This window comes from Mixophyes fleayi, chromosome 11, assembly GCF_038048845.1.
Source record: "Mixophyes fleayi isolate aMixFle1 chromosome 11, aMixFle1.hap1, whole genome shotgun sequence".
NCBI classification, from domain to species: Eukaryota; Metazoa; Chordata; class Amphibia; order Anura; family Limnodynastidae; genus Mixophyes; species Mixophyes fleayi.
This window is the reverse complement of record NC_134412.1, coordinates 92,792,346-92,805,678: the sequence shown is the minus strand read 5'-3', so window position 1 is coordinate 92,805,678 and position 13,333 is coordinate 92,792,346. Positions and strand designations below refer to the sequence as shown.

The 13,333-nt window shown below is 43.7% G+C and overlaps 1 protein-coding gene across 1 annotated transcript in view; it reads left to right on the top strand.

The window, feature by feature from the left end:
- LOC142107145 (uncharacterized) overlaps window positions 1–13,333 on the top strand; it is a 247,993-nt gene that overhangs the window by 114,502 nt on the left and 120,158 nt on the right. The window contains exons 13-24 of the mRNA XM_075190329.1: window positions 285–426; window positions 810–933; window positions 2,392–2,580; window positions 2,698–2,823; window positions 3,306–3,491; window positions 3,781–3,975; window positions 4,352–4,488; window positions 4,573–4,741; window positions 6,260–6,394; window positions 10,036–10,188; window positions 10,273–10,462; window positions 10,544–10,684. Coding sequence (XP_075046430.1) covers window positions 285–426; window positions 810–933; window positions 2,392–2,580; window positions 2,698–2,823; window positions 3,306–3,491; window positions 3,781–3,975; window positions 4,352–4,488; window positions 4,573–4,741; window positions 6,260–6,394; window positions 10,036–10,188; window positions 10,273–10,462; window positions 10,544–10,684 — 1,887 coding nt within the window. The remainder of the gene's footprint in view (window positions 1–284; window positions 427–809; window positions 934–2,391; window positions 2,581–2,697; window positions 2,824–3,305; window positions 3,492–3,780; window positions 3,976–4,351; window positions 4,489–4,572; window positions 4,742–6,259; window positions 6,395–10,035; window positions 10,189–10,272; window positions 10,463–10,543; window positions 10,685–13,333) is intronic.

Here is a 13,333-nt window from a genome sequence, read left to right as displayed (position 1 = left end):
AAAAAGGGTTTTGCACTGCTCCTCTGTCTTTTGGTGCTTTATAAATGAGACTCCGTTAGTTGTAGTGGTCTAATAGGAAAATAAAATGAAAGAAACAATGATACATATACTCATCACTCCCAGTAAATTATGGGATCTAGGTAATTACAATTTATTTAATGTAAACTCTTCACCAATTAACGCAACTAATGACACTTACATTTGGAAAAGGAGAGGTGTTATAGATTTGCGTATTCAGTAAACAGCTGACCGTTCTCTTGTTGTTTTTTTTTTTTTCTATAAAGGTTCCCAGTTTGGATCCCAGTTCCCATGTCCAGCAGGGACCTTTAATCTTAAACTGGGCAGTGTCCGAGTGGGTGAATGCAGTGCTTGCCCAATAGGATCTTACTGCCCCGCCGGCACATCTAAACCTGCCTTGTGCCCTATGTGAGTATATCACTCAGTTCAGCTAAGTGGTTACATTCAATAAACATTAAGGATAGATTTATTAAGTCTTCTAAAAAGGAAAAGTGGAAGTGTTTCCCATAGCAGCCAATCAGATTATGATTTATATAGCACATTCTAGAGAATGATAACTAGAATCTGATTGGCTGCTATGGACAACATCTCCACTTTTCCTTTTTAGAAGGTTTCATAAATTACTTATGTTTACCTAATAGTCAGTGACTATTATAACTATAATAAGAACCTGCTACAAAACGTATTAAAGGAGAGGGATTTATCACTAGACTACACATTTTCATTTATTTAATATTTCAATAATCTTTATTTATTTTTTTATTCTTTATTTTACATACTGTGTAACCAAGTGGTACTTACCGTGCTGAACAAGGTGCCCGTGATGTGGGTGAATGTGATCAATGTCCCGCAGGCTCATCATGTTCTAATATTGGGATGGGTTCCCCGATGCCCTGTGGTGCTGGAAGTTTCTCAGTGAGTGTCCATTCCCGTTGTATGGCATAATTGTCCCTGTCTACTGAGAATCTGCTGTTGTCACTTACAGTGTAACGTAATTGCATGTTGCAAAATTGCAATAGGAAGTAATTGAGGTCACTGATTGTACAGCAGATTTTATTACAAAAACATGTCCCCTTCACAAGATCTTATTTTTTTACTTTGTGATCAATTAATCAGAAACAAATTAGGAAAGTCTATGAAAAATTTTCCTGGAAACACAATGTTTTTGGAATGGCACAGAAAATAAAAAAAATATTATCTGTTTAAATCTCAGGTTAGGATGTAGATATGTATAATCTGTTGAAATTATTTTATCAGTAAACGGGAAGATCAGCGACACTCAACGGGCAATCAATTTGAAGCTTTTAGTGATCAGATTGTTCAAATGATCAGTCACCCCAAAAATATTAAAACAATTTTATGTATGATGTGTCACCTGTTTAATTTGATCTAAACGACTCCCTTTCTGAATCATCTGGCCAGGTTTAATGGTTTTTGATTGATAAACTGTTTGATTTAAAACGGCCATAGTGGATAACTGAACTGCGGACTGGATCCTCAGTTAGTGCTGGTAGACTGCTGACATAATAGAGTCTTAAGGATGAAGACACCAAGTGATGCATCATTATTATCAATACTGAGCTGTCTATTAAGATGCAGATATATAGGCAGAGTTATACTTCACTCTATACTTTATCTTAAATGCAGCATAAGTTTCCCCTTCTGTAATCCACAGCAAATGAACATTGTATATAAAAAATCACCATATATACCAGAGTGACAAGTCTATACTAATCTCACTGGAAATAAAGTATTCACACGCGCTACTGGTTTTGTAAATGAAAATACAGAGGTATATTAAAGTATACTTCAGCAGCTTATCACTAGCTCTACATATGTATTATAGTAAATTAAATCAGAAACAGGACAAGCGTGTGACATTTATGGCTGATCTCCGTGTGGAGATAAAACAGGTTTATATCAGCTGTGTACAGATCTTGTCAGCTCTTAGAAAGGTACAAACATTCCTTATTAATGTGGTGATATATATATAAGTATACAGGAGTAATAAAGACAGAACCAGATATAAATAAAAAATGTGATGAAAGTGGTGCGAGTTAGAGCATGCACTGGTTGTGGGAGCTGGTGAGGGTCTGTCTGCATGTAATTAACCCCTAATATGTGGATTCTTGTTATTGCCTGTGATACATAACACTACTAATGTGCTTTGTTACAAGTCATCCTGATTTATGTGTGTTGTTGTCTTTAGAGTAATACTATTGGGTTCAGGTCCTCAACTTCTAAACATTATTCTCTGAATATTTATTATCAATATTTATTACCGCAGAACTCATTCTGATGTTCTTCCTCATGAGAAGGTTCTTTAAGCTACCACCAATGTCCACCTCAATGTCCTTTTCATTTGGTTTGTAGGACACCGGATCCTCTGCCTGTCTTCTCTGTCCTGCAGGACACTACTGCAACGAGCAAAGGACCAGCAGAGAACGCATGATGCAATTGGTGTGTCCGGCAGGAAGGGTTTGTCCTAAAGGAATGGCTGTCTTTCCAGAAGAGGATGCAAGTATTTGCCCCCATGGATACTACTGTCCCAAAGGAAGCAGTGTAAGAAATCTAATAGCACTATAAGAATATACATTTTGAATGTTCTCCTTAGTGATGGTCTCTACAAAGAAAAAAAATTTTTTAGATCATGTTTAATATGGTATGTGTGATTTATAGGAACCCATTCCTTGCCCAAACGGAACGTATGGATATCAGCCCGGTCTGGAAGGACTAGAGGACTGTTTGCCATGTCCAGAAGGAAGTTACTGTTATCAAGAAGGACATGGAGGACTGCCGAGTCCAGTGAGTGATAAAACTGCTGTTATAGGGACTGTGGTGGAACATACAATGGAGGAGTCTGGTCATTTTCCAGCAGTTTTCAGCACCCCTATCAGGAAGACGCCATCACAGTATATGCAGCTGTTAATATGGCGCTCGTGTAAGAGGTGCATTATTAAATAAGGCAAAGGCAAAGTAAAAGCCGCAATAAATCTATAAAATTTTCAATAACCCCTTTAAGTTTTATATAAATATTATAAACAATTTAATTGTGCTGTTCTTAAATATCTTGATAGTCATTGACCTTTCCCTATGCAATACATACAAGAGATAAACACACCAGGAGTATAACTGTTATTATGCAGCATTCAGAAATGATGCCGCATAGTGGTTATGGATTTGTCACATGGTAACAAAATGTTATAACTGTAGTGTAAATGGTAACAGATAACTCTGTGGTCATTGTGTTGTAGTTGTATGTAACAGATGGGTTTTTTTCTCTTTAGAGCGGACAGTGCCCCCAGGGATATCACTGCCCTCCAGGGACAGGCTTTCCACTGTCCTACCCCTGCCAGCCTGGATCATACTGGAACATGTCCAAGATGGATGTAAAGATTCCAGTCTGCTTATTGTGCCCTGCAGGCTTCTTCTGTGATCTGCCATCCTTACTGGCGCCCAAACTCTGCCCAGCTGTGAGTAGTCTCCAATACTGCATAAATAGGAGATTATGCCTTGTGGGGTGTCATGGTGGGCCGCGATCAGGTCACAAGCAAATTTTAAACCTCTACTGAGAGCTAAATTCTCCACAAAACATCTTAGAGGATACAGGAACTTTAGACATTGGTTCTCCCATCTCTCCTGCTGTGTGAGTGACATTTACATATGACCCAGTATAAGCTGCCATTCCTCTCCTTCCTCTCAGACCTGAGGGGTATTTCACCTCCTGGGCCCTCTTGTGTAACATTTGCTTTATTCTACCAGGGATCCTACTGTCTGCATAGCAGCTCTCGCCCTCAGCTGTGTCCAGAAGGCACCTACGGCCCAGGTGAGGGACTGTCCAGCGAGGCAGAGTGTCGGGCATGTATCATCGGGCAGTTCTGTGCTGGTGCAGGACTCGCAGCCACTAGTGGTCACTGCCAGGCAGGGTTCTACTGTCCTGAAGGATCTACTAACCCAGTAAGAACACCGTGCAAATTGAACTAGTTCACAGTGTGGTTCACATTTCTAACTCATGTAATATACGATACACAGGCACTCTATGTCGCTTTTACTGTACCAACTCCCACTGGATTTCTGTATATCACTCCTTAATACAATTCGATCAATTAACCTGCATGGCTTTGTGGTAGGTCCAGCAACATTATTATAAATTGGTATTAGTGCGATATAGTTACAATAGGAATATTTCAGTGAGGAGAACTTGTTTTGGTTACAGCACATATAATTACAATATTATACATTTGTGTACATGTCTGAATCTTATATATTGTCTCCTCTGTATGCTACTCTTTGATAAACGTATTTCTTTCCCTCTCTCTGTGTGTATCCAAAGTCTCCCCCTGGTGGTGTGTGCCCAGCTGGAAGCTACTGCCCAGCAGGTTCTGGTTGGCCAGTTCTGTGTCCTCCTGGCACCCACAGTAACCAGATTGGTTTGGTGGAAGTCAGTCAGTGCTTATCCTGCCCGCCCGGGTAAGTGAGTTGTAATTGTTATAAAATGTTTAACTATTAAATCTCCCTTGTCAGGCACAAAGTGATCACCTCTTATCCTACCAGGATGTTCTGTGATGGACAAGGGGGATCCACACCCACTGGAAACTGCACTCCCGGGTATTACTGCACAGCGGGCTCTAGCTCACCCATTCAGCATGAGGTGGCTCAAGGCTTCTACTCCATAGGGGGAGCTTTCCGGCCTGAACCATGTCCTCCAGGAACCTTCCAGCCTGTATGTAGAGAAAAGCAGAAGTTTCAGTTACCACTCATATATTTGTTATAGTTTGCATTTTAAAGCAGAACATAATTAGTCCTGGAGATATCCCTTCAATGGGGAAGGACAGCCTTCAGATTTCTCTAGTTGGCTATCTTTGCAGTCACAATTCCATACATACATACATACATTCACTTCATAATTTACATTTCTGTCGTGATGAAATCAAATTCCTCATATTTGCACAGAATGCTTGTGTGGAAAATGAAGATATCAAGAGAACTTTCTAAAACAAAAAAAAATAAAATAAGCAACATATGTCTATCATCCTTGTGACACATGAAAATATTATTGTTCTTCAACAAGATTGCCCCCTACTGTCACAAGATTTCATTGCAGTTACATTCTTCTGCAGTGTGGAAAAACTTGAGTATATTTATCCAATTGCTGATAGCATGAAATCAATTTTTGCCAGAGCCAAACAATAGTGATTGGCAATCTCGATTGTAAAGTCTCATTGCTTGTAATAATAGAAATATAGCAGCCAGTCTTTACAAGGTGTGGTAATATTATTTCTAATTTTTTCCCCCGATTTTTCCAACTGCTATTATTTTGGCTGTATAAATTAACTGTGTCAGGCGCTATCCCCACACTGTCCTCTCGTGCCGGGGAAGGACTGCAGTCTCCTCCTCTGAGCCGTGTCCCATTGCTTGGCAACGGGACGTACTTCCAGGCTACGCTACGCTCGCATGCGCAGTAGCTCGCGTCCCGACGCTTCTTTCATCAGCCAGTCGGTGATCAGGATTATCTGACTGCCGAGACATCACTCCTTCTATAGGTGCCCACATTATTGTATAGAAGACACCTCTCTCCTATGTATGGTGCTAGAGTATTGGATTCACAGCTTCAGTGTCCTGTATACTGTTCCCTTACTCCTGTTGTTTGTACCTTGGTTCCTGACTTTTGGCTTTGTTCCTGACTATTCTCTGCCCAGCGGTTTGGCTCTGCTGTTACCTGGAATCTGACCTTCGGCTTGCTTCTAACCTTCACTCTGGATCACTCTTGTGCACTGCACCATCGTTTGGCATTCGACCGGGACAGTACGACCATCCCTGTCTCTCCCACTGCACTGATAATAACTTGGAGAACCGCAACCTGAGCACCTCACGCAGCCAAGCCCATACCTCCTTGTGGGGGTCCCTGGTGAATACCGAGGTTGCGTTAGACTCTGCGCCTCCCTAATTAGTTGTGCCAATATCAGTCACTGGCATTCTCAAAAGTCATAAACGTGACAAACTGGTGTTAAAAGCACTTTTTATTATCAGATAACTATTCCAAAGTTTTAGAAAATGGAATGATGTGTGAAAAAAGAGGAACCAAACTAGCAGCACACTGATATAGAGAGCCAGGTCAGTAGGTATGTGTAAGAATTAGGCACAGAGAGCTTTGTACAGTAAAGAATAAGAAAATTGCTCCAAGTCTGTGTATGTAACTATATAACATGAATTAATGTGATTTTACCTACCTATAACACAGCTTCGTGGTCAGTCATCCTGCAGACTGTGTCCTCCGGGAAGCTTTTGCAATATGAGCAGTTTATCCCACATCTCATCCTGTCCACAAGGTCATTTCTGTCCTCCCGGAAGCATCGCTCCATCTCCTTGTCCTGCGGTAGGATATTAATAACGTTTTATGGTACCTCTGCTGTAAATATTTTCCTGCATTATTTTATTTACAACTCAATGGGGTTTAGCTACTTAACAACATGAAATTATATTATTATGAATCTAGTATGAAGATAACCATACTTTTGCAATAAGTGAAATTATTGATATAAAGGTGTTCATCCCTAATCTAAAATAATGTTATGTCTTCTCTACCTTACCTAATTTTCTATAAATGTAAAATAATTAATACAATTAGGCACAGTTGTATGATTTAGACCAGAAATTATTGTAATGTATAACTAAGAGGATTTTTATACCTACGATAAATCCGTTTTTCTGATTCCATCTGGGGGACACTGATACCATGGGGTATCAGTGTCCCCCAGACACTGATACCCCAGGTGGAGTTGGCACTTAACAGGTTAACTTTGTTAATGTATCCATGCTGACAAACCCCTCCCCTCTGCAACCCCCTGTAGCCTCTTCGGTCCAAGTATAAAGCCCCAAGGAAGGGGAGTCAACCAACCAGAGACCACACAGCAGAAGAGCAGAAGGGAGGGAACGCAGTGTCTCCTTAGATGGATTCAGAGAAACAGATTTATCACAAGTATAAAAATCCTCCTTTCGCTTTCATCCTATCTCGGGGACACTGCTACCATGGGGACTTTCTAAAGCAGCCCCCTTAAGGGAGGGACCGCTCTGACAGACCGGCACGTAGAGCACTACGGGCAAAAGCAGGGTCTGCTGACGCAAATATATTGAATTGATAAAATTTGGTAAACGTATGGACCGATGACCGCGTGGCTGTTCTGCACAACTGGTCAGCTGAGGCCCCATTTCGTGCAACCCAGGACACCCTCACTGAACTGGTAGAATGGGCTACAATACGATCTGGCACAGGTTCTTTAGCACTGACATAAGCCTACTTAATAGTATAAGTTAGCCACCTAGCAATTGATTGCTTAGAGGCTGGCTCGTTTTGAGGAGTCAAACAAAAGGAAAAAAGAATCTGTGCGGCGAATCTTTGATGTCTTCTTGACATAAATTCTTAGAGCCCTGGCCACATCCAGAGACTCCATGGTACCTGTCCTTGAAGACTGTGGGTCACTCTTAAAAACCAGAACCACTATTTCTTTGTTCACATGAAAGCTGGACACCACCTTTGGTAGTAAAGCGGAAACTGTTCTGAGAACCGCCCTATCATCGTGAAAGATAAGAAATTGTTCACGACATGAGAGAGCACCCAATTCTGAAACTACGATCCGATGCAATAGATAGTAGAATACAACCTTCTTGGTCAGGAACCTTAATTCTGCGGTGCGTAATGGTTCGAACGGAGGCCCTTAAAGCATATTTAGCACCAGATTGAGATCCCAGGGCTGATATCTGTACTTTCAAAGAGACTAGACAAAGACCCACCTCCAAGGCATCCTTTAGAAAAGCCAGAACTCGTGGAAGATGAAAGCCCCTAGAATGACTGGGCATCCCCCTGGCTTCGCTCATCGAAGAACTCTGGGAATCAAATTAATGGGAGGAAACAGGTATCCCAACTTGAAGTCCCATAGAATCGTCATTACGTCGATGTTCACTGCCAAATGGTCTCTTGCTCGAGATCAAATCTGAGACACCTTCCTGTTGTGACGTGATGCCATTAAGCCCAGGTCCGGAATCCCCCATCGTAGGACCAGAAGACTGAAAGACCTCCGGATGGAGCGATCATTCTCCCGGCAATATCGCATGTCGGCTGAGAAAGTCTTCTTCCGGGTTTTGGATTCCTGGGATAAAGATTGCTGATATAACGGGGATGTGACACTCTGCCCAGGTCAATATCTGAGCAGCCACCCTCAATGCCCTGGCGCTCCTGATGCCCCACGTTTGTTGACATAAGACACTGCCGTCGCGTTGTCAGACTGCAGACGGACTGGGTGTCCGTGAAGTATCGCCTGGGCGCGCTGTAAGGCCATTAGCATGGCTTTAGCCCTAGAATGTTGATGGGGAGCGAAGCATCCCAAATGGTCCAGAGACCCTGGAGCCGTAACTGAAGAACCACAACCCCCCATCCTGTCAGGCTGGCATCGGTGGTTACTAAGATCCAGGACCATGGGGCAAAGGACCTCCCCACTGTCAGATTGTCCTGGAATTGTCACCATCTGAGGGAAGCCTTCTCTTCTCGTAACAATTGTATCAGCTGTCTCTCCAACTTCAGATGGGATCATGACCACTTTTTTAAACGGTCCTATTGGAAGCAGCGCAAGTGCAGCCGAGCATAAGGAATGGTCTCGAAAGTCAGTGCCATCTTTCCTAACAGAAGCATTCACAAGTGCAGCAGTCGCTGATAGCAGATTCCTGGTGGACGTTCTTTCGGGAGATACAAGTGTCCCTCTCCTTTTCTGAGGAGGGGACATGGTATACTCCAATATGGCGGCCCCTGGCGTTCCAATTATCGGTGCTCTTTGCCATTTCTGGCAGCTCTGGTATATCGGTCTTAAATCAGCGTGCCAGTGGTGATCAGCCGCTTGTCAGCGCTGAGTAGTTTTAAAAAAATAAAATAAAAGTGCAGGTCTGGTGCCCCCTGTTAGTGAGAGCCATCCGGCTCTCACTGTCTGAATAAGTGTGCTTTGTATAGTTAACAGAGCACACTGCTGCAAAATTAAGTTAATAATTATTAGAAAAAAAAAGGAATATTTCTTCCTGCAATCTAAAGTAAGCCCAACTCTCTTAACTTGGACTGGAGAGACTACAGGGGGTTGCAGAGGAGAGGGGTTTGTCAGCACTGATACATTAACAAAGTTAACCTGTTAAGTGCCAAATCCACCTCCACTCTCACAACCCCATGGTAGCAGTGTCCCCCAGATAGGAGAAAAGAGAAACATATATTAGTTTTGTTAATAAGGATTCATTTAAAATGTTTCTGATATTTATGAATAGTCTGGCGAAGGTAGCAAGAATGTCTTAGATGTCAACAGAGCAGTGTTCCCCAGAGTCCAACTAATATGATGAGCAATGCTTCTCATTAAAACCTAAAAAGTATTTGGAGCATATTTTATGCATATTTTGAATGCCCCTTGATAGCCTATGCTGTTTTATGATATCCGATGTTTATGTACAATTCCTGTGATCAGATGGAGCAGGCTTTGGTGAGGATTGTCCAGAGCAGGGCTGCTGCTAAACGTAGCTCTGTCGTTCAAAGACAACGTTTGGGTATGCACTCTAAACCAGAGAATTGTTGTCAGCATATTGATGTCACAGAGGGCCCATCTTTCACTGAGTAATCTACAGTTGTGTCTCTTGGTGGCTTTGCCGACTGAATGTTTATTTAGAAGCCGGCTGGGAGGCTGACTAAGGCGGAGCCCTGTCCCATCCACCAACACTTTCAGATTCCATGCCTGCCAAAGCTGCAGCCATTCTCTTAGTGAAAGTCTGCTCCATCTGCACCTCAGCTGATGTCTGCAAACAAGCAAATTGGCATCCTCTATATTAATAATGTGGATTACAAATATATACATTGAATAGCCTTCCATGTATTAACTCTCTGAAAATGGTCCTTTACATGACATTGTTTTGTTAATTAAGTATTCTGCATTGAGCGGCAAGTGTGTAAGAGATATATGGTATTTGGCATATTGTATGCTTTTTTTTTTTTAGGGAACTTTTTCTGATGCATTTGGCAACATAGCCATTGAGTACTGTGAGCTTTGCTCACTGGGAATGTACTGCAGCCTACCAGGTTTGATCCAACCTAAAGGACATTGCGAGGACGGGCATTACTGTACACGTGGGTCCAACACTTCTGTCCCTGTAAGTGTCTTTGCCTCTCAGATCTTACCACACCTCTATTGCTTTTCCTGCATCTTACACATAAATTTACTTTTTTCTGCACAGGTGGATTTACCATTTGGGGACCGTTGCCCAGCCGGTCACTTCTGTTTTAACGGGATAAGACAAGCCTGCCCTCCTGGCATGTGGAACACGCGCAGAGAAGCTGTCAACAGTTCCTGGTGTTTATCATGCCCTCCAGGGTCCTATTGTGATGCACCTGGATTGGTGGAACCGGCTGGGGAGTGTCACATGGGTACGTTGTAGGTTACATTTACTCAGCGATGGAATGCATTCTTGCAGATAAGATAAACAGGATATGTTGTTTGTGTCCCAGGGTATTTTTGCCTGCTTGGTTCTACAAGTCCAAGGCCACAAGATGGAATAACCGGAGACATCTGTCCTGCAAAGCATTTCTGTCCTGAAGGATCTTCAGAGCCCACCCCATGTCCCAAAGGCACTTACAGCAATGTAACAGGTAGGGCAAGTATGAACATGTGTGAAATCTGTGTTTCTCTTCCACACTAGTTGGGGGACACTGCTCCCCTTGGTGTATAGGGGGCGCTGTGGTAGTAATGACACTAAAAACCTTGTCTAGCCTGCTCCCCTCCCCTCTATGCCCCCTCCACAGGACGAGCTCAGTTTTTTCTTAGTGCCTACTTAGTGTCTAGTCTTAGAGTTTTTTTGTGTTTTTTTTATAGATAGCTAGGATGTCTCCGCGGCGATCACTGGGTGACCGCCATGGCTACTTCAGGGAGAGCGCCTGAGGTACTTTAATGCCGCCCCTCTGATTTATGTTGGGCTACCGGGAAAAGGGCCACCTGGCACTTCGGTAGTGTCCAGGACCCAGTCGCTTCCAGGGAGACGATGCGGGTTGCCTAGGGAACTGCGGCAGCATGCTCCAGTCGCCCGTGACTGCTGTGGAGGCGGAGCTGCTTGTGGTCCAGTTTCCTAGCCTGTTAGCCGGCATTTGGAGGAGAAGTTGCGGTGTAAACAGGTAGTGAGGCATATTATGCTGGTGGGGACCTGGTGCACAGTCCCCACCGGGGTCTGATGTGTGTTTTTTTCTGCAATTACAAATGTGTGTTTTTTGTTGATTATGTGCAGGCCAGCAAAGAGTTACGTGGGTGTGGTTAGGTAATAATTAACTCGCCTGTTTTTTCCCAGGGCTCTGGCAAGCTTATCAGCCATTTCCCACCCTGCCTAAAGTACAATCAGAAGCAGACACATCCCTGGGGACTGAAAGCCAGTAGACATAGAGTGGCCTTGCTGTTTTTTATATCTTTGTCAGTGTTTGTATTTTTTAACTGCTGTACATCCTGTGGTGGTACATTACAGTACACTTCTGGTTCTAGTCTGAAGCACGGTATTATTGTGTCTCTCTGTAGTATTACAGTTTGCCATATACTGTACAGTTCTTCTTTGTTACAAGATGATTCTACAGTGTGTCTCTCATTTACCTTTCTGTTTTGCAATATGTCAGAAAGAGGGACCGTGGCCAAATCCAAGGCTCTCTTTGTAATGTACAAAGTACATCTGTACTAGGTGTGAGTCCAAATTGCCTGGTGGACGGTCAGACCAAGGGGGCATGTGCACGGTATGCGAGGCCGAGGACCTGGACGGGTGCTTGTCTGCGGGTGCGACGAACATCGTAGATCCAGCCTGGGCCAAGGAGCTGGCACAGTCTATTGCTGAATTAAGGAGTGACAACCCACGTCTGGGGTTGGTAGGTGCTGATACCTTTTCCTCTTTTCCTGGTATACAGTCCTCAGACGCCATTCCTACGGGACAGACCTCTCAGTTGCTGCAGGGTGGTCCATGGGTCTCCCTGGAGCCTATTTGGATGAGTAGTTTGGAACGGTCTGTGCAGGGGTTGACCAGAGTGGCTAATTCCCTTGAAAAATTCTTCCATTCAAGTATAGCAGGTGGACGGCGTAAATGTTTGGGTTTGCATATTGTCCAGGAGTTAGTAGATTCGGACAGGGATCCATCCGAATTGGGAGATGGTGATGTTCTAGAGGATTCTGACTATGAGGACTTGCTCACAGGTGAGGAGGATAGGTCCATTAGACAGGGCATTGAGGATCTTATCCTGGCAGTGTGACAGGTTTTTAACATATATCGGATACGGAACAATCTGTGTCACAGACCTCCATGTTTAAAAGGGCAAAGAAAAGAATGGTTTTCTTTCCTTCTTCTGCACAACTGTTGGAAATTTTTGACAAGGCCAGACTTAAGCTTGACAATAAATGTCAGATTCTCAAACGATACAAACTTTTCTACCCCTTTCCAGATTTGGAGGTAGGATCATGGGAGACTCATCCCAGTATCGATGCTCCTATTGCACACTTGGCAAAGTCTACGTGTATTTCCCTTGCCGAGTCGCTTAAAAACAGTACTGACAAAAAGTGTGAAGCTATTTTGAAATCGATTTATTTAGGGTCTGGGGTGTCCCTGCGCCCAGTAATGGCGGCGGCTTGGGTTATTAAAGCTGTTGCAAAAAGGGCCACTATCCTTCATGCAAGAATTCAGTCTGGCGTAGCTAGAACTGAGTTAGCTACTTTGGCAGAGCATATTAAAGAAGCTGCTGAGTTTTTAGGGGATGCGGTTCTGGATGCAGGTCAGGGGTTGTCAAAAACCACTTCCTTAGCAGTGGCAGCTAGGCGCACCTTGTGGTTAAGATCTTGGGCGGCAGATGCTGATTCAAAGAGCTTTGGAATTGTCCCATATGTCGGAGCAGCTTTGTTTGGTTCTCCTTTGGACAAATTCATCACTCAGACCACAGGGGGGGGGGGGGAGAGTGCTCTTCTGCTGGTAGCTGCGCCAAAAGCAAAAGGGAGGCATTTTCGCTCCTTTCGGTTTGTTGGTCGCTCTAGAGGTGGTTCTTCCAGAAGCCAAGCCCTGGTTACAAGGGGAGGGGGGCAAAGAGGCAGACAGGCCTGGACAGGACGTCGCCCTGCCCCTCAGCCAGCAGGAAAACAAGCAGCATGACTTCCTGCATCCTTCACCAGAGGCTCTGGTGGTGGGAGCGCACCTACTGCTCTTTCAGGAGCGGTGGTTCAGGTCCACCACAGACATCTAGGTAAAAGGTATAGTGTCCAGGGGATACATCTTGGACCTAGTGGGG